General features: G+C 41.6%; 1 protein-coding gene across 7 annotated transcripts in view; it reads right to left on the bottom strand.

Moving 5' to 3' along the window:
- Nucleotides 1–27,131, bottom strand: part of jarid2b (jumonji and AT-rich interaction domain containing 2b) — a 447,370-nt gene that overhangs the window by 73,619 nt on the left and 346,620 nt on the right. For all 7 annotated transcript variants that reach the window (XM_048524773.2, XM_048524765.2, XM_048524791.1 and 4 more), the window contains 2 exons: nt 24,293–24,472; nt 13,072–13,304 (listed from right to left, as the gene is read on the bottom strand). In XM_048524773.2, coding sequence (XP_048380730.1) covers nt 13,072–13,304; nt 24,293–24,472 — 413 coding nt within the window. The remainder of the gene's footprint in view (nt 1–13,071; nt 13,305–24,292; nt 24,473–27,131) is intronic.

The following is a 27,131-nucleotide window of genomic DNA, read 5'->3' as shown; positions in this document are numbered from 1 at the left end:
ACAGGAGCGGAATGCCTCATTCTGGGAGCAGATGCGGTGGAGGCGAAGGAACTGGGAATAGGGGATGAAATTTTTGCAGGAAGGTGGGTGGGAGGTGGTGTATTCCAGGGAGCTGTGGGAGTCGGTGGGCTTGATTTGGACATCGGTTTGTAAGTTGTTGCCTGAGATGGAGACAAAGGTCCAGGAAGGTGAGGGATGTGTTGGAGATGGTCCAGATGAACTTAAGGTTTGGGGTGGATGGTGTTGGTGAAATGGATGAATTGTTCGAGCTCCTCTTGGGACCGTGAGGCAGTGCCAATACAGACATCAATGTAATGGAAGAAGAGGTGTGGTTTAAGGCCAGTGTAGTGTGAAAGAGGGGCTATTCCACATAACCTACAAAGAGGCAGGCATAGTTTGGACCCATGTGGACACCCATGGCCACCTCCTTTGTCCATAGGAAGTGGGAAACCATCTCAGGCGACCCATCTCCAACATATCCCTCACCTTCCTGGACCCTTCTGTCTCCATCTCAGCAAACCATCTCCAACACATTCCTCACTTTCGTGGACCTTTCTGTCTCCATCTCAGACAACCACCTACAAACCGATGTCCATTTCAAGCCCACCGACTCCCACAGCTACCTGGAATACACCTCCTCCCACCCACCTTCCTGCAAAAATTCGATCCCCTATTTCCAATTCCTTTGTCTCTGCTGCATCTGCTCCCAGGATGAGGAATTCCACTCCCATACATCCCAGATGTCCTCGTTCTTCAAGGACCACAACTTCGCTCCTGCAGTGGTCGAGAACGCCCTCGACGGGGTTTCCCGCATTTCGGGCACCTCATCCCTCACACCTCACCCCCACAATAACCACCAAAAGAGAATCCCCCCTAGTCCTCACATACCACCCCACCAACCTCAGAATAGAACGCATCATCCTCCGACATTTCCACCATCTACAATCTGACCCTACCACTAAAGCCATCTTTCCAACCCCACCCTTGTCTGCCTTCCAGAGAGACCACTCTCTCCTCGACTCCCTTGCTCACTCCACACTCCCCTCGAACCCCACCACACCTGGCACCTTCCCCAGCAAACGCAGGAATTGCTGCACCTGCCCCCACACCTCCTCCCGCACCTCCATCCCAGGCCTCAAGATGGCTTTCCACATCAAGCAGATGTTCATCTGCACATCCGACAATGTGGTACACTGCATTCGCTGTATCTGGTGTGACCTCCTCTACATTGGGGAAACCAAGCAGAGGCTTGGGGACCGCTTTGCAAAACACCTACGCTCAGTTCGCAATAAACAACTGCACCTCCCAGTCGCGAACCATTTTAACTCCCCCTCCCATTCCTTAGACGACATGTCCATCCTGGGCCTCCTGCAGTGCCATAATGATGCCACCCATAGGTTGCTGGAACAGCAACTCATATTCTGCTTGGGAACCCTGCAGCCAATGGTATCAACGTGGATTTCACTAGCTTCAAAATCTGCCTTCCCCCCACGGCATCCCAAAACCAGCCCAGCTTGTCCCCGCCTGCCTAACTTGTTCTTCCTCTCACCTATCCCCTCTCCCACCTCAAGCCACACCTCCATTTCCTACCTACTAACCTCATCCCGCCCCCTTGACCTATCCCTCCTCCCCGGACTGACCTATCCCCTCCCTACCACCCCACCCATACTCTCCTCTCCACCTATCTTCTCCTCTATCCATCTTCGGTCCACCTCCCCCTCTCTCCCTATTTATTTCAGAATCCTCTCCCCACCCCCCTTTTGTGAAGGAGGGTCCAGGCCCGAAACATCAGCTTTTGTGCTCCTAAGATGCTGCTTTGCCTGCTGAGTTCATTCAGCTCCACATTTTGTTATTTCAGATTCTCCAGCATCTGCAGTACCCATTATCTCTGTTCAGAATATTACAAGTGTAATCACCACCATGTCGAAAAACAACAGTCATTTTGAACACAGCAAAGCCCCATTAGGAGCAAATCTGATTTTTAGTGATGTGTTGAACAAGGGAAAAATTTGTCAGGATATCAGGAGAATTCCCAGCTTGACTTTGAGCTTTGGTATTGGATGTTACAAATTCAAAAGCAGGTGTATCTTCTTCATAAGGGGAGTACACTGCATAACGCTGTATTTCTCCAGTATACCTAACAGAATAAGCTTAGATTTTGTATATATGTCCTGCAGTGACATTTAAACTCTCAACCTTCTGAGGCAAGAATACTACAATTGAGCCAATAAGATAATTAATTAACAAGGAGATAAAGTGCACAAGATAACAAAGTGTGAAGCTGGATGAACACAGCAGGCCAAGCGGCATCTCAGGAGCACAAAAGCTGACGTTTCGGGCCTAGACACTTCATCAGAGAGGGGGATGGGGAGAGGGTTCTGGAATAAACAGGGAGAGAGGGGGAGGCGGAATGAAGATGGGGAGAAAAGGAGATAGGTTGAGAGGAGAGTATAGGTGGGGAGGTAGGGAGGGGATAGGTCCGTCCAGGGAAGACGGACAGGTCAAGGAGGCGGGATGAGGTAGTAGGTAGGAAATGGAGGTGCGGCTTGAGGTGGGAGGAAGGGATGGGTGAGAGGAAGAACAGGTTAGGGAAGCGGAGACAGGCTGGGCTGGTTTTGGGATGCAGTGGGGGAAGGGGAGATTTTGAAGCTTGTGAAGTCCACATTGATACCATTGGGCTGCAGGGTTCCCAAGTGGAATATGAATTGCTGTTGTTGCAACCTTCGGGTGCCATCATTGTGGCACTGCAGGAGGCCCATGATGGACGTGTCGTCTGAGGAATGGGAGGGGGAGTTAAAATGGTTCGTGACAGGGAGGTGCAGTTGTTTATTGCGAACCAAGCGGAGGTGTTCTGCAAAGCGGTCCCCAAGCTTCCGCTTGGTTTCCGCAATGTAGAGGAAGCCACACCAGGTACAATGGATACAGTATACCACATTGTCAGATGTGCAGGTGAACATCTGCTTAATATGGAAGGTCGTCTTGGGGCCTGGGATGGGGGTGAGGGAGGAGGTGAGGGGGCAAGTGTAGCACTTCCTGCGGTTGCAGGAGCAGGTGCCAGGTGTGGTGGGGTTGGAGGGGAGTGTGAAGCGGACAAGGGAGTCATGGAGAGAGTGGTCTCTCCAGAAGGCAGACAAGGATGGGGATAGAAAAATGGCTTGGGTGGTGGGGTTGGATTGTAGATGGCGGAAGTGTCGGAGGATGATGAGTTGTGTCCGGAGGTTGGTGGGGTGATATGTGTGAACGAGGGGGATCCTCTTGGGGCGGTTGTGGCGGGGGCGGGGTGTGAGGGATGTGTTGCGGGAAATGCAGGAGACGCGGTCAAGGGCGTTCTCGACCACTGCGGGGGGGAAGTTGCGGTCCTTGAAGAACGTGAACGTGGTTCTCTCCCACTATCACAGATAAAGTGCACATTTGCTTTTATAAGGAGGGAAGTATATATAAACTGTAACAAGAACACAAGTTGCTCGAAAAGCTCAGCAGGTCTGGCAGCATTTGTGAAGGAAAATCAGAATTAACATTTCTGGTCTGGTGTCCCTTCCTCTCAGTTTTTATAGATAAACGTGTTCATACTGAACATAACATGTAAATCATTTTGATTTATGGTGGGATTGAGATCGAGGCAGAATGGCTAGCTCCCAATACTTTTCCAGACTCACTGCATAAATGCAACCAAACTTTTAAAACTAAAATGTGGCCAATGTGTATTGCACATAGCAATTTCTGCCTTCCTTATGGCATATCATCATTAATATCTGCACAACATCTCAAGCTGTCCACATGGCTGAAAGAGTTCAAAGGCACGCGCTTACATCCAAGATCTGATACATGAAGTCACCTCTAGTCTATACCTCATCTCATTTCTGTCTTGTACTCCAACTGCAGCAGTAAACAGCAGTTGAATGATTACGCAATTCTGTTCTCCCTTATAATTACAATGCCAAAAAGCAAATTTATGGGCAATCAAGCTATTTTGATGGAAAGACAGGAAAAAGTTGTGCCTGTAAGAGCTGCTCCTTTTTCTGAGGTATTTTCAGTGTTGGAGCTGATTTCCTTGAATTCTGGGTTGTCCTCCAGCCCACCCCCGTATTACTGGTTTGGATCTGCTCAGGTAACTCTAGCAAATCACCCCACTGATACATCAGTGCCATGAGTTAGTGAGGGCAGGAATAGGATGATGGCGCAGATGAATGCACAGCTGAGGAGCTGGTGCAGAGAAGGATTCACATTTTTGGATCACTGAAATCTCTCCTGAGGTAGGCGTGACAGTACAAGAAGGATGGATTGCACCTGAATTGGAAGGGGACTAATATATCAGCGGGGAGATTTGCTAGAGTTACCCGAGCAGATCCAAACCAGTAACACAGGGGTGCGCTGGGAGAGAACCCAGGGAGACAGTGAGGAAAGAGAACAGTCTGAGACTGGTACAGTTGGGGAAAGGAGCTGGCTGTACTTAGAAAGGATATTCCTGGGAAAACGTTCAGGAAAGTTATTTGGGTGGAACTGAGAAATAAAGGGATGATCACCTGATTGGGATTGTACTATAGACCCCTCAATGGTCAGCAGGAAATTGAAAAACAAATTTGTACAGAGATCTCAATTACCTGTAAGAATAATAAGGCGGTTGCGGTCAGGGGTTTTAACATTCCAAACACAGACTGGGACTACCAAAGGCTTGGATAGATAGGTATTTGTTAAGCGTGCACAAGAAAAAAATTCTGATTCAGTATGTGGATGTTCCTACTAGAGAAGTACAAAACTTACCTACTCTTGGAAAATAAGGCAGGGCAGGTAGCTGAAGTGTCAGTGGGGGAGCACTTTGGAACTAGCAACCATAATTCTATTTGTTTTAAATGGTGATGGAATGGGATAAACCAGATCTAAAAGTTAAAATTCTTAATTGGAGGAAGGCCAACTTTGATGGTAATAGGCAAGAGCTTTCAAAAGTTGATTGGGGGAAGAATGTTGCAGGTAAAGAGATGGCTAGAAGATGGGATGTCTTCAAAAATGAGATAACCAGAGTCCAGGGACAGTATGTTCCTGTTAGAGTGAAGGGCAAGGCTGGTAGGTGTAGGAAACGTTGGATGACTGGAGAAATTGAGGTTTTGGTCAAAGTAAGAAGGAAGCATATGTCAGGTATTGGCAGCAGAGATAGAGTGAATCCTTAGAAGAGGACAAAGGCAGTAGGAGTATCTTCAGGAGGAAATCAGGAGAGGGGGGGAAAGGGGGACTTGAGATAGCCTTGGCAAAAATCCAAAGGGATTTTATAAATACATTTAAGACAAAAGGGTAACTAGGGAGAGAATAGATTCCCTTAAGGCTCAATGGGGCCACCTACATGTAGAACCGCAGGAGATGGGTGAAAATACTAAACGGGTATTTTGCATCAGTGGGATGCAAAGTGGGAGAAGGATATGGAAGTAATAGAATGTGGGGATATAGATACAGACATCTTGAAAAATGTCCATATTACAGAGGTGGTGATGTTGAAGATCTTAAAACGCATAAAGGCAAATAAATCTCCAGGGCCTGATTAGGTATATGTTAGAACTCTATGAAAAGCCAGGGAAGTCATTGCTGGTCCCGTTGCTGAGATATTTGTATCATCAATAGTCACAGGTGAGGTGCCAGACGACTGGAGGTTGGCTAACATAGTGCCATTGTTTAAGAAAGGTGGTAAGGAAAAGCCAAGGAACTAAAGGCCGTTAGGCCTGACACTGGTGGTGGACAAGTTGTTGTAGGGAATCCGGAGGGATAAGACTTGCATGTATTTGGAAAAGCAAGGACTGATTTGGGGTAGTCAATTTGGCTTTGTGTACAGGAAATTGTTTCTTACTAACTAGATTTGTGTTTTTTGAAGAATTAATGAGGAGGGTTGATGAGGGTGGTGCAGTGTACGTGATCTAAATGGACTTCAACAAGGCGTTCGCCAAAGTTCTTCACAGTAGGCTGGTTAGCAAGGTTAGATCACATGGAATGCAGGGAGAACCAGCTATTTGGAAACAGAACTAGCTTGAAGATAGAAGATAGAGGATGATGGTGGAGGGTTGCTTTTCAGACTGGAGGCTTGTCAGCAGTGTTGTGCCACAAGGATCGGTGCTGGGTCCACTGCTTTTTGTCATTTAGCTAAACAATTTGGATGTGAACATGGGAGATATGGTTATCAAGTTTGCAGATGACACCAAAGTTGGAGGTTTAGTTGACAGCGAAGGAGGTTGCCTCAGAGTACGATGGGATCTTGATCAGGTCGGCCATTCGACTGAGGAATGGCAGATGGAATTTAATTTAGAGAAATGTGAGGTGCTGCATTTTGGAAAGGCAAATCAGGGCAGGGCTTGCACACATAATGATAAGGTCCTGGGAGTGTTGCTGAACAAAGAAACCTTAGAGTGCAGGTGAATAATTCCTTGAAAGTGGAGTTGCAGGTAGATAGGATAGTGCAGAAGGCACTTGGTATGCTTGCCTTTATTGGGCTGTGCATCGAGTATAGGAGTTGGGAGGTCAGGAAATTGGTTAGGCCACTTTTAGAATACTATGTGCAATTCTGGTCACCCTGCTTTAGGACATATATTGTGAAACTTGAAAGGGTTCAGAAAAGATTTACAAGGATGTTGCCAGGGTTGGAAGGTTTGAGCTATAGACAGAGGCTGAATAGGGGGGCTATTTCCCTTGGGGCGTCAAAGGTTGAGGGTTGACATTATAGAGGTTTATAAAATCATGAGGGGCATCGATAGGGTAAATATGGATGGGGGAGTTCAAACTAGAGGGCATAGGTTTAAAGTGACAGAGGCAAGATTTACGAAGGGACAGAAGGAGTAACGTTTTCACACACAGCATGGCACATGTATGGAATGAACTCCAGAGGAAGTGGAGGAGTCTGGTGCAATTACAACATTTAAAAGGCATCTGGATGAGTGTATGAATAGGAAGGGTTTAAAAGGATTATGGGCCACATGCTGGTAAATGGGATTAGATTTATCTAGGATATCAGGTCAGCATGTATGAGTCAGATCCAAGTGTCGGTTTCCGTGCTGTACATCTCTGTGATTCTAAGTTTTCAAATGATAAAAATGCAACACCCAATTTGGTTTCTCTGATCCTAGAAAATGGCTTTGGTGTCACAATTCAGTTCTGCAAATCAGGCAAGTAACTATATCATTCAGACTAAAAGGTACCCTGATTTCAGTACAGCTTCAGTACAGGAATACGCTTCTCTGCAAGAGCAATGGTTATATCGATTCTACAAATAATTTCAGTGCCACTGAATTGGGCTGAGGGAAGGGGAGAAAAAAAAGTCCTGCACGTCCATTCCTAAATAAAGCATAGACACTCACGTGGGGATTATAGGCAGGCTTTACTGAATACTGGGTGAACTGACACTTTTGGGATGAGTTATCAGCACACTACAGATCCTGTGAAAAAAGACATCCCGTCAAGGAACCTACATCTTTTACAGGACAGCATGTAAGCAAAGGAAGGGCTTACAATAATTACAATAAGAACAGAAAGCAAAGTCTAAAAAGATAATACTGACAATCTAAATTCCATCAGGGTAGTTTTTACTTGCACTGAAGCTTATGATCATTAGAGAGAATGGAGAAGGTAGAGGAGAGAGAAAGTACAAAAACATTTTATGGTACTAACATCAGCATATCATACAAATACATAATGAGTGGCTTCATAGGTAGCTCAAATACAAGATTCTCCAGTCCCTAATAGTAACATCATTAGCAAGAGAGCCCCATTTCTGTACAATTGTAGAATCCCTACAGTGTGGAAGCAGGCCATTCAGCTCAATGAGACCACACCAACCCTCAAAGACCATCCCATCCAGACCTTATCTCTGTAACCCTGCATTTCCCATGACCATTCCACCTAACTTGTACATCTTTAGACTGAGGGGGAAAGCTGGAGCACCTGGAGCAAATCCAGACAGACATGGGAAGAACGTGCAAACTCCAAACAGACAATCACCCAAGGCTGGAAATGAACCTGGATCACTAGCACTGTGAGGGAGCATGCTCACCACTGAGTCACCAAGCTGCCCCCTTGAATTAGAGCGGCAGAAAACGTTTTGCCCAACAGTACCTTGTAGATCAGAATCAAGTGTGCTCAAGTAGGAGGGGGCAGCTGCAAACAGGCTGCTTTGAAGACTGGCTACATACTGGTTATACACTGTCAGACTCCTTTATAGGACAACCTTGGGCCAACTGTATCATTCTACATTCCAGTCAAGGTTCAGATTTACAAGGGAAGATACAAACTGACAACCATGCTAGAAGAACACAACCTGACATAGAATTCACATTCTGCAGGTATTGCTGCACTAACCTGAGACTTGTTGTGGACTGTAATGCACGAGCACTTGAAAATCGTTCAAGACTTGCACAGTGTACCTCACCCACTTTTCTGCCACAAGATATCCACATTAGCTAGTGACCTCATGAAAATCCAATCTTTGCCACCGGTGAGAACTACTGAGCTCTCACCATCATCACAGAGGATCGACTATTTTGCGAAAAAAGAAAACACAATGATCTTAAATGAGTTGAGCTTTAATCTAAGATCCTTGCAAAGACTCTTCCAGAGATGAAACATACTTAAAATGATCAATTTTCCTTCTTCAACTTTCAAGATATTATTCTCATGTGAAACTAGAACTCAATAGCTTTGTGGAGCTGAAGGAACACAGCAGGCCAGGCAGTAGAGGAGCAGGAAAGTTGATATTTCAGGTAAAATCAACAATGTTTGCACATTGCACTACCTGCTAACCAAATCAATACAATTACAGTTGCAATCAAACACAGCACCATTCTGCCAAGAACAACGGATAGCGAAGTAAAACAACCTAAAGCATGCCTGTTGAAGAATGTGAACAGCAACGCATAACTGACAGCCTTTATTTAGACAATTCACTAAAAAACCACTACCATATTGCTACAGATGTTATAATAGGCCTTGCTTTGTACCTTTGTTTGCTTCATGACAACAGCATATCTAAAAAACAGTCCTTTACAAACATTTTCACGATGGACTATTTTTAGATAATAGTAGAGTTCTAATCACCCACTAGGTTACTAAGGCACGTAGTACTCATTGGCAAAAAATATTTAACAGAGGTGCTTATATTTCTCATGCAAGTTTACTGAAGTTACTATAATTGGAAACAATGCTTCTTTAAACAGATAATCAAATACATTTTATTCTATATGTATTAGGACACTGCAAGGTTACATGCATCAAATTTCACAAGACAATAAGCACAGATACCACCAGCCCTTAGCTGGGTGGATAGGTTCTCATGGTACATTTTACAGAAGAACTGAGAAACTATCTCCAGTATCCTGACCAATATTTATCCCTCAACCAACATCAGGCAGATTATCTGGTCACTATTACCACCTGTATCCTGCCATCTCACTGCCAACCCCCATCCACAAAATGTTGCTTGTGGGAATTTGCTACACAGATTTCCTGCCGTGTTTTCTACATTACAACACAGGGACTAAGCTCCAAAAATGTGTCATTGATGAGTGTTTTGAGATGTTAAATGCAAATTCTCTCTTTACTGTGGCCATTGTTGATCTTACTAAATGGTTGATATATAACCACTTGCATTTGTGCACTTAGAGAACAATTTATTCTTGTGTAAATGATTGGTATTGCTGAAAGACACTTGATTGAAACTTTTCATCTTGCATTCATCAGGAAATTTGCAAGAATACCACCTTAAAGGGAAACCCAACATTTATACTATCTGAAAGGAGAGTGCTCACTGAAAGACTATTTCCACCTCCTAACAAATCAGAATTCAGAATTCTACTCACAATTATAAATGTTGGTATTTCCTTTAAATAGGTATGCTTGTGAATTGACCTAAATGGGCTACTTGAAAAATGTCTCCATTTTGAGCAATACTCAAGTAAATATAATTCACTGATATGGAGGTTACTTCGTGAAAGTTTAAAGCAGTTATGTACGTAATGTTTTAAGGTCAGCTATGCCTGCACAAATTGACCCAGGACGTCCTGGAAGCTAAAGGGAGGTGAGCAAGAAAGATGGAAATGCATACTTGATATCAATATTAGAAATGCAGCAATTGATGGGAAAGGAATGCTTCTGCAACTCTTGTGCTACTCCAGTCCTTTTCACACATGACTTGCCTGTCGAGCATTCTCAAACTGGGACCAAAATCAGTCCACCTTCATTTTGCAAAGCCAAGCTCAAAAGCAGCAGAATGGAAGTTGCTCAAATTGATTACTCTTGCAACCATTTTCTATCCCTTATTCTGTGCTGATTTGAACATAGTCCCAGCAAGCTACCCAAATGCATTGCACTACACAGTCACTTAAAAACAGCTCCTTCCCAAGGTACAAGTGTTATCAAAAGGAAGTCTACAAAGTAAGCATGAACTCAGAATAACAGAACACAATGTAACTTAGGCAAACCACGGAGCCCATCAGACATGGTATATCATCTGAAGTTCACCTTGATCATTTTGTGTTTGCTTTACTTTGAAAATTAAGACCATTCTTGACTACTCTCACTCATCTGGCAAGCTTGGCATTTCCAAAAAAAACTTCATTATTTATAAAACTACATATGACAAAGGATTCAATCTTCCCTTCCGATGGTCTTCTGAATTTCTCTATGAGATCTCATGTTGTACTTAGATATTTAGAAGCAAATGCAAACATTAAAACAATCTATTCCAACTCATTTATAAATAACCAGTCTGAAGTTTGATGAATTATCTGCTTCTGTCAGCAACGTTCAAAATTACAAAAGCAGTTCTGCAAAATACTAGTGGTAAAGAAAAGTTTTTCTAACATGACGCTGCTGCAACACATTTCTCTTTCAGAAATTCAAATTAAACCTGTGCGTAAGTACAAAAATATTTTGTAGAGAATGGGACATCAAAATCTTCTGTTCCACTGTGGCAAGCAAAACATAATTGTTCCTTTAAAAGATCTTAAATGCTACAAGTGGAAAGATGTTGAGGAATAAGAAAGAAAAGTGAGAAGTGGAGCCAAATATCTTCCAGTGTTCCATCATCAAAATACAGCTAACTTCAATTATACAAACATGGCAATCAAACATACCAAGCAAGTAATGTGGACTGAAAAGTTTAGTTCTAAATGCAGGCTGACAGTATTTTCATACTTACTAACAAATACCTGGTAAAAATTTCCTCAATTTTTTACCTTCTATTATAAAGCATCTTTCACTAAAGAGAACGTAAGCTCAAGAGTATTACTGAAAGAATTACAGAATCAAGGTATTTTCAAAATATCTTTAATCTTTTACGTAAGATGCTGGCAGGCTTATTGCATTTTTTGCTCGTTTTTGCAACCGAACAGCTGACTGATAGCAAAGTGGAAAACAAACCCAACCAACATCTCCCTAATATTTTACGAAGATGTCACTTTGTGAACTATGACATATTTTGTTGTTCCTAGCCACACAACTTGAGTTTCAGTGCTGCATACAACAATAGCAATGGTTCAAATAGGTACATTTAATAAAATGAATGCACCTCCGTCAATGGGCTTCTAGATCCTTAAATATTAGCGCAATAATAATTTAGCTGACACGAAGTTCATTATTTAGCAATGGCATCCTTTATGATTATGGATTAAATGCAGTTACAAAACAAGTTCCAGAAGGAGCTCATTATCATTTGGCAGGTAAACGCTGTACTTTTGGGCCAATGTCATTTGCTCACATACTGATTTCACATTACTCACTGCTTGAAGCATCCATGCTACAGTAGCACCTCCAGTTTAAAAAATAAACAAAGATACATTGTTGAAAATACACGTACTTAAAACTCAAGTACATGCAGTTCTTCAAGGCAAGTGTGGAACCTGGTGCCATATCATGGAAAATAATTAACTTTTCCAACGCAGTCAAGAATATTCAAGTCTCAACAAGAAATTGAAGGTTATCAATGGATACTGGAACTCACCTATACCAACACTGCAGTACTCCAATTTTCACGACAGGCACAGGACGTAAAGAGCTATCACTGAGATAAAGATCTATCATTTTTAAAACAGGATCCTAGACCGCACAAAACAGTTATGATGTATAAATGGAGACAAAAATCAAACTTTAAATAAGCAATAGTCAAAGACCCTATCCAGAAACAAGTTTCAAGGTCAAAGGAAGTAACATCCCATCATGTATAATTAATTATATTTGTTATTTAAAAACTGTAATATCTGTAATAGCACAGCAAATAAAAAACAACTCTGAGAAGATCGCCCACAAGGTTGGGCAATGATGATAATGTGGCAGAACTGACTTAATAAACTTTCCAACCTCAACTTAGCTGTCATCAGTCAATAATTATTCAAGAGACGCCAACAATTTTCTCATCAGGAGGGAACACACAGAGTAAAATTAGTCTCACTCGTCCTGTCATAGGCAATTACAGTGAACACAATGTTCCCTGCCTGGGGCCAATGAATAGATAAAATGCCCTGATAGTCTGCCAGCACCCATTTTTTACTGAACACAAGGAGGGATAGCTGCTTTCAAAGGTAACTCTATGGCAAACTGCAGAGTCAGGAACAAGTACCACAAGATCACCAACAGTACAACTAGCCCATCTATGAAACCCATCAAAACGGATCCTCAACCACATTGCCATAAATGTGAGTTTGAGTTGTACACATACATTCAAATTTTAATGTTTAAGGCATCTCATAAACATGGACAATCCACACCACTCATAGTAGGTATGCTCCTCAAAACGTCTGTTATACCCGGCAGCCAATATACTTGTAATGGAGATCTAGTGCTGTTTTGGTTGGTGCTCCTTCAGTATTGACGTCGAAGGTAACCATCCACAACAATCGTGCAAACATTCTGGAACTCACAGGCTGTCCCTGTCCAAAACAAACAAGGCACTTGTACAACCAAGAACATTGGGATTACATTAAGGCAAATATCAGTTGTCACTTTTTGATCAACAGAAGTGCCTACCCCATTTCAACTGTTTGAAAATAAGCAGTCTTCTGCAAAAGGCGCCTAAGTATTTCAGTTAAATGTTAAGCAGTCATTTTCTACCTGTGGTGTTCGGTGCTCCTGAGATGGTTTTGTAACAGCTGAGCCATTAGCAGCAGAGTCTTTTGTTGAGCTGCGCGTTAGTGAAGAACTAGCAGCAGTCCCTGTTGAACACGGCTCTTTCTTGCACTCAACCTTTTGGTCACTGTTCTTCTCCTTCCCTGGCGTGGCATCTTTTCCTTTGTGTTTCTGGATAGGTTCTTTCTCTCTCAGAAGCTTGCTGGAACCATTCAAAACTGAGGAAAAATACAAATGCGGAACTCATGTTATAAGCAAATCATACACAAATTTAAAACGATAACAGTCTTACAGCTTAAATTAAACATTGCTTCACCTGGCCCAGAGAAGAAAGGAGATTTAATCTATCCAAACAAAACAATATTTTTTAAGCTCAATTTTAAAATTAGATGTCACCAATTGAACAAGCCTTTGGAGCAGCATCAACTCCTCAGGCATTCCAGCCCTCACAAACTATTTAGCTCTCCTGTCTTTTGTACACGCCATTTCCTCTTTGTGCCACTGCTAGTAGCACAACCTTTAGCCACTTCAGCTCCTTCCAACTCTCCCATTTCTCAATCTGCCTTAAATGCTATCTCAAAGCCTATCTAATAACCAAGGGTTAAATTCCCTCTCTTATTTCTCTCAATACCACAGTATCACATAAGTAATGTAGTGAAAAACTTGGACCATCGTGTCTGCATTAGCTCATTAAATGAGCATCATTACAAAGTGCCTTCTGCTTTTTCCCTATGCCACTGCACATTTCGTAATCTAAATACTGGGCAATACCTCTTCAATACCTCAATTGACCCCGTCTCCGTCACACTTCCAGGCAGTGCACTCATCCTAACTACTCACTATTTGGTGAAAAAGATTTTCCTCAGTTCACCCTTGCTTCTTTTGCAAATCACTTTAAATCTATGCCTTCTTGTTTTTGTTCCCTTCTGAGTGGGAACCACTTCTCCCCATCTACTCTGTTCAGTGCATTCATGATTTTGAAAACCTCAATCAGATTTCCTCTTGACTTTCTTCTCTCCAAGAGAAAAATTACAGCATTTTCAATCTATCCTCATAACCCAGTTTCCCTAGAACTATTCTTGCAAACCACTTCTGTAAACGCATTGCAGTGTGTGCGCTCTTCCTATGACATGGCACCCAAAACTGTACGCAATACTCCAGCAGAGGTCTAACAAGTGTATTGATAAGTTCAACATCATTTCCCTGCTCTTGCACTCTATACCCTATTAATAAAGCCAAAAACATTGCTATGCTCTACTCATTCTAACCATCCTTCCACTTTCAACGATCTGTGCACATATGCACTCAGGTCCCTCTGCTCCACCACCCTTCTTAGAATTCTACCCCTTTCAACATTCTTGCTACCAAAATACATCAATTCTCACATCTCTGTATTGAAACCCATTTGCCAATTTCACCAAACTGTCTATGTCCTTCAGGAGTTGTACACAGTCCTCCACTCAGTTTACAATATTTCCAAGTTCTGTGTCATCTGTTCAATATGGTTTATGGACTGTCCCCTTATTTAATTTCTTCCTCCTCCCTCGACAGCACTTTGGAATAGTTTCTAAAGGCATATTAATGCTGGAGGATAATAGGACCATCACGTAACTTGAGTAAAAGAACAGAATACATTTGTGTGTGAATGCAGAAACCAAGGGTGCTATAATGTGAAAGTTACCTGTCTTGAACCAGCATTTAAAGAAGGAACAGAGTTAATATTTCAGGTCAATTGCCTCCGATATAATGGCTGAAACATTAAAACATCAACTCAGTTTTCCTCTACAGGATACTGTCTGTCCTGATGAGATTTTCCTTTCGTTTTGTTATTTCAGATTTCCAGCATCTGCAGAATTTTTTCTTTGTCCAAACACAAAGAATTAATACGTATTTGTTAACAGATACAAGAGTTCTGCTCTTGTTAGGGGAGAGAGAAATTGCGGCAATTAAAGAGTGGGATTTTGCCATTCACGTTCATTACACTGTCCTTGCTTCAGATGGTGGTGTCAATGCTTTTGTTTTCTGCAGTTGCACTTTAGATGATCCCACAATGAATGCTAAACCACATGGTCTATCAATTAGCGAGTGGTGTCAGGCAACTAGAAGATTGCCAAATACGATTTTGCTCAAAAAAAAACGGATAACACCACTGAATGCCAATCAGCACAACAATGATCTAGATAACAATCCAGAAAAAAAATTTATGGATTGAAAACAATGGGCTAATAAATGAAAATCAGCATGCTAAAAACAAATCATGGTTGACTAGCTTGAACTGAGTTCTTTGACATAGTAGCAGAATTGGTGGATGCGAGTTGTGTGACAGTGAGCAAATGGATTTCCAAGATGAGTTTCTTATAGTACCACACATTAGATTTAGTTAAAAATTAGATGGCAAAGCAACACAGGTTTTACATACATGCTGCATTAAAAGGTAGCAGCAATTTATAGAGTTGCATCAAGACTCCAACAGGTTAGATTCTGAGCATCCAATCATCCAGAGTTAGGGGCATTTACACAATTATCTGATGCAGGATGTTGTGCAAAAATACCCATCTTGAAAGACTAAACAGCCCACATACAACTGCAAAAGACAGAATAGAAATTTCTGCAACCATCTTTAGCCATTACTGCCAAGTGAATGATGATTCTTAACCTCCTGCTATCGTTCTCAACGTTACAGATGCAAATCCTCATTTAATTTTAGACAAGTCATTTTGTGAACAGCAGAAAGTGACAAGTCATTTTGTGAACAGCAGCAAGTGACAAGTCCAGTACCGAAGGGACTGGTGCTTGGACTCCAGCTATTCATAATATATAAATGAGTTAGATGAGAGAACTAAATGTAATATCTCAAAGTTTACAAATGACAAAGCTGGGTGGAAAGATGAACTGCAAGGAGGAAGCGGAGATAGAAGACAGTATGATTTGGACAAGCTGAGCGATTGGGAAAATACATGAAGTATAATGTGGATAAATGTGAGCTTATCCACCTTGGTAACAAAAACAGGAGAGTACATTATCTGAATGGTGATAGATTGGGAAAGGAAGATATGCAATGAGACCTGGGTGTTCTTGCATCCAGCACGATGTCTTACTGCAATTTTACAGTGCCTTGGTGGGATCACACCTGGGAGTACCATGGGTAGTTTTGGTCTCCTTATCTGAGGATGGACGTTCTGGCTTATGGAGGGAGTGCAATGAAGGTTTACCAGATTGACTCCTGGAAAGGTAGAACTGATGAAGAAGAAAGATTGGATCAATTAGGACCACATTCACCAGAGATTATAACAATGGGGGGCTGGGGGTTGGAGAATCTCATAGACAGCTATAAAATTCTAAAATGACTACAATGGGCAAATGCAGAAAGTATGTTTCTGATGACTAGGGAATCCAAGTGCAAGAGTCACAGTTGATCAGCCTCCAACACTTTCCACTGCCTGGCTGGGTGCAGCCCCAACCACACTCAGGAAGCCACTCAGAACAAAGCGGATCACTAGGTTTGCACTCTTTCCACCGCAAATATTCAGTCCCACCACCAGCACCAGCACACAATGGCAGCAGTCTGTTCTATTCACAATATGCACTGCAGCACTCACCAACACTCCTTTAAGGGTACCATCCAAAGCCACAACCAGGAATACCTTGAAGGACAATTACTGCAGAAATCTAGGAACCTGTAAGCCACACATTATCCTGATTTGAAACTAAGCAGACATTTCTTAACATCCAGGAACTTTCTTTAAAAAAACATTGAGCATAACTACCCCAGGTGAACTGCAGCAGTTCAACAAGACAACTCACCCTCACTTCTCAACAGCAATTTGGATAGGCAATAAAAGCTTGCTTTGCCATTGACATCACATGATGAGTGCTGTGGCCAATTCTGGGATACACGTTTCAACCACATTTCTGCAGGTGGGAGAGACAGGAACGGATGGCATGATCTCAGAATGTGGGGGGTGTCACACAATTAACACAGGATGAGGAGGAATTTCTTTTGAAGGTTGTGAATTTGGGGAATTCTTTACCACACGTTGAGTCTGAATCACTAAGTATATTCATGGCTGAGAGAAAGTAGTCATCAGTAAAGGAATGATTGGTTATGAGGAAAAGGCAGGAAGGTGGAATTGTGGATAATCAGATCATCCACAATCTCATTGAGTGGCACAGCAGACTCAATGGGCTGAATGACGTACTTCTGTTCCTATGCTTTGTTGTCATTCTTCAATAAAACCATAACTGCAATGTCTTAGGAGAATACTCTGGAGACTTATTTGAATGCTACTATGGATACAGGGCTTTAGTTATGTTCAGAAGAAGAATTTAAATAAATCAGAATAAGTACTACAAATTAAATGGTTTAAGAAAATTATTCTATTTTGGGAGGCTTCTGCAGAATTTTGAAATGACAGGCAGAGAGGGGTATACTGGATTTGCTGAAGTTTAAATGAACAAGATTCCGGAGTGACTTTTTCTGTTGTCATTGCAAATGTTAAATAGCAACATCTAATGCCAAAGCACTTCACAAAAGATAATACCTGGCTATGAGTTAGCAAGAACTGCAGATGCTGGAGTCAGAGATAACAGTGTGGAGGAACACAGCAGGCCAGGCAGCATTTACAGAAGCAGGAAAATTGACATTTTGGACCCGGCCCAAAACATCAACTTCCCTGCTCGTCTGATGCTGCCTGCCCTGCTGTGTTCCTCCAGCTCCTCACTGCGTTATACCTGTTTAGAAGAATACAGCAGGCAAAACAAGAAATGGATTTGAGAGAGTGGGGGCACCAAATTGTTCAGGTTTTGGCTCAACATTGGAATCTTAAGAAAGAAAACATAAATACTGATAAAATATGTCACATTGTCTGGGATTCAGTTGTAAGTTAAGCAACTTGAATTAGAATTCTGTAGAGAAAACAAAAAGGAGTCAGGAACAAGCGAGGAAAAGGATGGCATCTGATGTGGTTGTCAAAGAAAAAACTAACTTTCCCACCAAGTCTACCGAACCATGCTGTCGGAGAGAGATGGTCTCTGGTCAAAGAAGTGCAACGCACTGCCATTTAAGCATCCTGGGAGATCCATGCAGGAATGGCCAGAAGGGAAGAAAAATCAGAGATACACAGAGTGAATTTAGAAATGCTCCAACAACTAAAGAAAGCACCCAGTGACATTCCAGGTTAGTTCTAGTAAAGTAAAATTGAATTCTTGTTTCTTTCTCAGATACTGCTTAGATTCTCCAGAAATTTCTGCTTTATTTTCACTCAAAGGTACTCCTTGGTGAAATGAGGAAACCTGAACCCATTGGAAGCTAATTATGACTGTAGACTGTTTGTTATAAGGACAATGTGATGTAATGCATAACCAGAGTATGAGTGTTTTGAGCATGTTAAACACAAGAGGAGACGTTCTTCCCTGTATCTTAAAGCATATATTGCCTGAGGGGGGTAAATGTTAAGCCAACGCTTCTTTTAATTGTTTGTTACAGATCAAGCCTTAAAATGTGAAATCTTGTTAGTTGATTTCTTCAGTCAGTGACTAGAAGTCAAATATCTTTTTAGAAGTGATCAGTGTTTATGGTGATTATAACAGAAGAAACAGCAGTGGAGAAATTAGGCCAAAAGGCGACAATCCCCCAGACTAAATAACCTACATACTTGGACTTTAAAAGGGTAGCTATAGAGATATTGGGTGTATTGATTTTGATGTTCCAGAATCCCTCATAATCTACAACATTTTGAAGATTTGAAATGTAGCTAATTATACTATTTTCATCCTACTGATTAGCCATCCAGCCAGATTTTCTCAACTTTTGCTGCCTCCACCCTTCTTCTTAAATGACATTATTGCTAGCGGCATTTCAAATTTTCACAGACTAGCAACTAAATCTAAAAACTCCCAGTGGATTGATAGCATGCTGACATGGCATTTATCTACTGAGTTAGAGGCAATTATTACAATTTGCTGCTTCTCTCGTGTATGCTTGATCTGTAAAGAGCTTGCATTTGAAAAAGTTAGTCTCCACTGGATACACTATTTCCAGACAGTAAATGCCACAAACTCTACATGACTTTTTTCAAAATCTTTGGTTTTATTGATGAAAGAAAGTAATCATTATGAAGGTTGTTTTTCTTTTATCTCTAGTCCAAAACAGACAACACAAAAACATGCATGATCAGAGGCAAAAAGAATACAATTTGTTACTCCTACTACTCAGTGCCAGGATCCAGCAATTTTGTCATTGATAAGAATGGAAACCGAATTAATCCAAGTCCTCACCTCTCTCCATCAATAGTTTTGATGATGATCATGTTAAGCAACCATTTAAAAAAAAAACTGCTGTGAAATTGTGGCTCCAAATGGCAAGGGTACTATTTATTTCTTGCTCTTAGTTGGCCTTGAGAAAGTAGAGGGGTACCTTCTTGAATAATTACAATCTGTGCAGTGAAAACGAAGCAGAGAATTTCAGGATGTTGACCTAGTGATACTGATACACGAGCCTGCTTACTTTTCCTTCTAAGTGGTGAAGTTTTTGGATGTAGCAACTGTTGCTGAAGTTATCTCAGTGAAGTGCCTCAGGTATATTCGGTAGGTTGTACACATTGTCGTCACAGTATGTTAGTGAAAGAGGGGTTGAATATTTAGTCTACTAGTAGAGTGTGAATGTTTTATTCTACTTGGTATTGAGCTTATGGAGCGTTTTTGTAGCTACACACCATTTTATTTCACTCAGCTGGGGAAGCAATATAGTTGAATTTTCATATTAACACTTCAACTGAGGCAGTTTAGATGTCCGTGCCTCAGGAAATGGATTGCTCATTGTAGAAGTTCAGTACATAAGTGATGGTTTGACTTAGATAACTACAGTCACAATTTTAGTGAGGATCAAGAAGGGACAAGAAAACATTTTTCTCTCAAAGGCTTGAATATCCTTGGAATTCCCTTCCTCAAAAGTATTTTTAAGACAGAGATGGATAGATTCTTCATTACCAAGGGGATGAAAGATTACCTGTAATATGCAGCAATGTAGATTAAAGGTTAAACCAGTTCAGCCATGATCTTACTGATTACTTGAAGGGCTGAGTGGTCTAATCTTGTTCTTTATTCGCATGTTCATAAGGGATTTCAGAGAAGGGCCAGTAAGCCTGAGTTACAGAACATAGAACATAGAACAGTACAGCACAGGACCAGGATGTTGTGCCGAGCTTTTACCCTAATCTTAAGGTCTAACTAACCTGCACCCCTACCTTATACTACCATCCGTGTGTCTATCTAATAGCCGCTTAAATGCTCCTAATGTGGCCAACTCCATGACCATCTCCAGAAATGCGCTCCATGCCCCTACCACTCTGAGTAAAGAGCCTACATCTGGTGTCTCCCCTGTATCTACCTCCACTCACGTTAAAACTATACCTCTTTATTGTAGCTAATTCCACCCTAGGAGAAAAGCCTCTGGCTGTCTAATCTGTATATACCTCTGATTATTTTGTACACCTTTATCAAGTCACCTCTCATCTTTTGTTGTTCTAAAGAGAAAAGCCCTAGCTCTCTCAACCTTTCCTTGTAAGGCCTTCCCTCCATTCCAGGCAACATCCTGGTAAATCTCCTCTGCACTTTTTCTAATGCTTCCACATCTTTCCTGTAATGAGGTGACCAGAACTGGACACAATACTCCAGATGTGGCTGAACCAGGCTTTTGTATAGTTGGAGCACAACCTCACAGCTCTTGAACGCAATCCCTGTATTAACGAAAGCTAACACACCTTACTCCTTAACAACTCTATCCACCTGAATGGCAGCTTTAAGGGAACTGTGAGCATGAATCCCAAGATCCCTCTGCTCCTCCACACTGCCAAGAATCTTTCCGTTAACCCTGTATTCTGCTTTCAAGTTTGTCCTTACAAAATGAATCACCTCACACTTTTCAGGGTTAAATTCCATCTGCTACTTCTCAGCCCAGCTCTGCATTCTATCAATGTCCCTTTGTAACCTAGAACAGCCCTCTGCACTGTCCACAACACAATCCACCTTAGTATCATCTGCGAACTTACTAATCCATCCTTCCACAACGGCAGGTATTTCTGGATATAATGCAGAAGGTGCAGGATCAGTTCATTCCAAAGAGGAAGAAAGATCCTAAGGGGAGGCAGGGATGGCCGTGGCTGACGAGGGAAGTTAAGGACTGTATAAAGATAAAAAAGAAGAAGTATAACATAGCAAAGATGAGCGGGAAGCCGGAGGACTGGGAAAGTTTTAAAGAGCAACAGAGGATAACTAAAAAGGCAATACGTGGAGAAAAAATGAGGTACAAAGGCACAATAGCCAAAAATATAAAGGAGGATAGTAAAAGCTTTTTTAGGTATGTGAAAAGAAAAAAAAATGGTTGAGACTAAAATTGGGCCCTTGAAGACAGAAACGGGTGAATTTATTATGGGGAACAAGGAAATGCCAGAAGAGTTGAATAGGTACTTTGGATCTGTCTTCACTAGGGAAGACACAAGCAATCTCCCAGATGTTATAGTGGCTGAAGGACCTAGGGTAATGGATGAACTGAAGGGAATTTATATTAGGCAGGAAATGGTGTTGGATAGACTGTTAGGTCTGAAGGCTGATAAGTCCCTGGGACCTGATGGTCTGCATCCCAGGGTACTTAAGGAGGTGGCTCTACAAATCGTGGATGCATTGGTAATTATTTTCCAATGTTCTATAGATTCAGGATCAGTTCCTGCAGATTGGAGGGTGGCTAATGTTGTCCCACTTTTCAAGAAAGGAGGGAGAGAGAAAACAGGGAATTATAGACCGGTTAGCCCGACATCAGTGGTGGGAAAGATGCTGGAGTCAATTATAAAAGATGAAATTACGAATCATTTGGATAGCAGTAACAGGATAGGTCAGAGTCAGCATGGATTTACGAAGGGGAAATCGTGCTTGACTAATCTTATGGAATTTTTTGAGGATGTAACTATGAAGATGGACAAGGGACAGCCAGTGTATGTAGTGTACCTTGACTTTCAGAAAGCCTTTGATAAAGTCCCACATAGGACATTAGTGAGCAAAATTAGGGCACATGGTATTGGGGGCAAAATGCTGGCTTGGATTGAAAATTGGCTGGCTGACAGGAAGCAAAGAGTAATGATAAACCGGTCCCTTTTGGAATGGCAGGCAGTGACCAGTGGCGTTCCACAAGGTTCGGTGCTGGGACCGCAGCTATTTACAATATACATTAATGATAGAGATGAAGGCATTAAAAGTAATATTAGCAAATTTGCTGATGACACAAAGCTGGGTGGCAGGGTGAAATGTGAGGAGGATGTTATCAGAATACAGGATGACTTGGACAGGCTAGGTGAGTAGACGGATGCATGGCAGATGCAGTTTAATGTGGATAAATGTGTGGTTATCCACTTTGGTGGCAAGAACAGCAAGGCATATTACTAAGTAAATAGAGTCAAGTTAGGTAAAGGGGAAGTTCAACGAGATCTGGGTGTTCTTGTACATCAATCAATGAAAGCAAGCATGCAGGTACAGCAGGCAGTGAAGAAAGCTAATGGCATGCTGGCCTTCATAACAAGAGGAATTGAGTACAGGAGCAAAGAGGTCCTTCTGCAGCTGTACAGAGCCCTGGTGAGACTGCACCTGGAGTGTTGTGTGCAGTTTTGGTCTCCAAATTTGAGGAAGGACATTCTGGCTATTGAGGGAGTGCAGCGGAGGTTGACAAGGTCAATTCTCGGAATGGCGGGACTATCATTTGTTGAAAGATTGGAGCGACTGGGATTGTATACACTTGAGTTTAGGAGGATGAGAGGGGATCTGATTGAGACGTACAAGATTATTAAGGGATTGGACAATCTGGTGGCAGGAAGTATGTTTCCGTTGATGGGGGAGTCCAGAACCAGAGGACACAGTGTAAAAATAAGAGGTAGGCCATTTAGAACCGAGTTAAGGAGAAACATCTTCACCCAGACAGTGGTGGATATATGGAATGCACTGCCCCAGGAGGCAGTGGAGGCCAAGTCTCTGGATAGTTTCAAGAGATAGATAGAGCTCTTAAAGATAGTGGAATCAAGGATTATGGGGATAAGGCAGGAACAGGATACTGATTGTGGATGATGAGCCACGATCATAATGAATGGTGGTGCTGGCTCGAAGGGCCAAATGGCCTACTCCTGCACCTATTGTCTATTTACAGCATATGGGTGTAACATCAATCTTCCTGAATTACTTGAGATTCAAGGAACAACTTCAGGCCTAGTTTTGTGGCTGATCACTCACTCATCGCCTACCATCAAAATATCTTCACAGTACATTAACTACCAGCAACATCTCCAGAACACTGGACCCAAGACCAAGTTGAGTGTCGCTCAGACGGAAGCTGGGTACCTCCTCAATCAGTATGGCTAATAGAGAGGGAGAAATGCTCTACAGTTCTCTGACACACGAGGAGTGGAGAAGAGGTTGAGGGAGGTGACAGGGAGGATTAAAAAGCAGATATCCAAGTAAAATCAAATCAAAAATCATGACTATCTACTGAACAAGTTAGCTCATCATGCACTAAAACAGTTTAAACAAATGCAATTGTCTAGCAGTGAACAATTATTATCACACAGACTGAGCATAGGCAATACTGTGGTTCAACAATGTTCCTTAGGAGAGAGTATACCGTAGCCTCTTCCCTCTTGCTCATGAAAGGGGAGTAGCGGAACTTATACACATTTGAAGACAAATGGAGGAAGAGAAGGCTGATCAAGGACAGAAGAAAGTTAAACAGAAATCAACTTTTATATAAGGATCAAATTAGCATAGTTGAATCACTACGCCAGCATAAATTCCTAATTCAGTGTTCTAAGAACACTGTGACCAGGTATTTATATGCCACATAGGAACAAACAAGTTCCACTTCAAGATGTTTAAGTAGTATTCATCTATCACTAGATTTCGCCATTCATTGCCAGATATTTATTCAGTGCAAATGTACTCTTTCCTAAGCAGCTCTTAAGAATGAAGGCTTGGTATTTCAGTTTGTCATACTAATGCATTTTATAACTCTTGACAAGTGAAAGATTCTTTTGGCAATAAATCTACACCTAAAAATACAAACTTTGATGGTTTGTTGGTTCCATTAACTGCAAATTGCAATACAGCCAGCCTTTTATCCAGGTTGGCATGCAGCCTACAGTTATTAGTTTCAATAGTTATTAAATTAACCTACCATGACCATTGAGGACTTGTTTACCCTGTGGTTTTCCTTTCCTAGGTGTTGAATGGCATGAAGATGAAGCATTGTTTGGAAGTGTTTTGACATCTTCATATTCATCATCATCTTCTACTTCATCAATGTCATCCTGCGAACTTCCAAAATACATCATGTTGTTCGGCAGGGCAGGAGAGCCTGAGTACATTTAAACAAAAGAATGTTTTATTTTCGACTTCTATATTGTTATATTAAATGGTATTCAACGAACTACCATATTTGACAGTACATTACCTATTTGTAACTGAACTCTCCAAAAACAGTGCATTTCTTTGTAGAATCTAAACGGAAAACTTTGACACTTAACACAAATGAATCTGCCAAGCAAAATAAATCATTTCAGACTAAAATATATATAAAGAAAATCAGGTCCAATGATGAACAAAAATGTCAATTTTGCTACAAAACACCAAGAACGTTTTGCCATGCTTATGAGTTAAATGCCACAAGCTTGCGTTTCTTTCTACAGAACCATAACTCAGTGTCCATACTTTACTAGATAGCACAAATCACAACAGAAAGAATAATTTTTATTTGATTTTTGGCCTACACAAATAAGGGCTAATACTTAAGGTTAGGATTGACAGAATGAAAATGAAAGAATAATGCAGAAATGTAAAGCACATTCATTAAAAAAAATAAGGTCACTTGAAATGTAAACTATTCAGACCAGAATATAGGCTTTAAGGAGGGCAGCTGTACAGAAGTTCTATGGAGGTTTTGCTTTTTAAGCAAATACAGTCAAAAAACTACCAGACTTGATGACTGTATTAAAACAGGAAATGAACCAAGTGATAGAAGGAGAATACAACCAAATTTTCAGAAACATTGAAATCTTCAGGCAAAATGAGCAAGTGCAATTCATGTGGATTTGGGAACACTTGACCAAAAGAGCAAATTTATATTGTGTGGCTGCTTTCCTAAAATGTAAAGGGGTTTAGATATGTGGCGAGAAGGAATGTAGCAAGTTGACTGAAGGAAAACAAACTGACTTGTTGAAATCTCAATGTGAAGAATGTAAACTCAGCTTAACAAATAATGTGCTGAATAAAAAGCTAACATCAGTAATGGAAATTGTTGTTGCAAAATAATCAAGTTTACCAACATCCTTTAGGGACACAAGTCTGCCACTTTACCTAGTCTGATCGACAACCAAGGCCCATAACAATACGATTGACTCTTGAACGGTTCTCAGAAATGGCCCAGCACACCATTTAGTTGTTTCAAGATCCACCTCAAAAAGAGCAGTAAGACTAATACTGGGTCTCTACGTATCACCTAAAGGACTCAATACAGTATGGTATACTGTCAGTGCAGAGGCGCCCTGGGAATCCTCAACACTGACTCTGAATCCCACGGCTTCCCCAACTTGGGTCATACATATAGTCAAGGGGCCATCTAGATCCCTCCTGCTACGCCCCCTCTCACTTGCTGAATCAATCCTTCTCTATGTTGAACATCATTTAAAACAATACTATGCCACTGTAGCATTATTCGACTTACGTCACCACCTCACACAATATGCCCATTCTCTTTGCTTTTCCTCAATTTTAGGAGTGCACCTTTTGGTTTGGGACCTTTACTTTTACTCCAGCTGTGTTCAAACAAATGAGGCAAAAATTGCCACATTCAGTACATTCTGCCTTAATGTTACAACAGGGGTGCAGGCGTTGGTGAGTAGTGGCTGAATTTAGTTTCCTGTACCATTTTTGATTAGAATAGAGCAGACAATAGTAAGTTGCACTTAAAGTCATTCTTCTTTAACAATGGCTAGTTACTGAGTATTCATGTTTAGCGTCAGAGAATTTATTTTAACATTCTTTCATGCCGGGTTGGATATAGGGTCACATGACCCAATTCTGCAAGTAATCTTCCCTGCCAGTTTTTCTCTATGGCTTAAAGCTGCTCCTTCTACCATTTGTTGCTTATGACAAGGATTCAGGAGGGTCAGCGAGAAGCATGTTGTGGAGATGGCTGCATGACAAGGAGGAAGTCTGGCAAGCCAGATGGGAGGTGCTGTGGTTAAGTAAAAAATGATTAATAAAAACGATCATAACGTAAAATATACTAGTGCTGTTGTGGAATAAAATGCTGCAGGCTGAAGTAACCAAAATAGATTGAGGTGTATGCAGTAGTCAGAATCACTGTAGAGTGGACTGGGACAAAAGACCCGAGTGAAACGTGGGAAAAATATATGGATAATTTTTTTTTCTAGTCTATAAGCTACCCTCTGGCTTGCCAAAATGGCAGCAGAGTAGAGCAAACCTGGACGGAATAGCAGCAGTGATACTTCCCAAATATAGGCTTGAGGGGTGAGGCCCAGTTCAAACTCAGTTGGACCAGCAGCTAAATTCCATCAGACAGTATGTCAGAATTCAAAAAGGATGACAGAAGTGATATTTAGCACAAAGCAGTACACTACTTAGTCTGTAGTGGGAAAGCCGTCTTTTTCCACTTTAATGCTGCTTTAAGGAAGAGTTCTAGCTGCTTCTTAGAAAAAAAAATGGCTTTTCTACTTGACTTAAATTTAGGGCAGAGTTCCTCAGGCCTACATGATACATGATTTGCAATATGTGGGAAATCCTGGTATTCTGGATTACATCTGCAAGTCTGAGTGCTACGTGGATATCATCTGGTCACCCCAGAGATTTGGGAAGTGTAGCCAAATTGTAGAACAGTTTTTCTGTATCAGAAAATGGTGAAACTGACAGTTCCTCTGAGGAATGCAGAGTCTAGCTGTAATGGTGGTGGTGGCGGCTGACTAGCTTGATTCAGAAATGGGATACAGAGTGGAGGT

Source organism: Stegostoma tigrinum, chromosome 2 (assembly GCF_030684315.1).
Source record: "Stegostoma tigrinum isolate sSteTig4 chromosome 2, sSteTig4.hap1, whole genome shotgun sequence".
In the NCBI taxonomy this organism is placed as follows: domain Eukaryota; kingdom Metazoa; phylum Chordata; class Chondrichthyes; order Orectolobiformes; family Stegostomatidae; genus Stegostoma; species Stegostoma tigrinum.
This window is presented reverse-complemented; position numbering and strand designations above follow the sequence as displayed.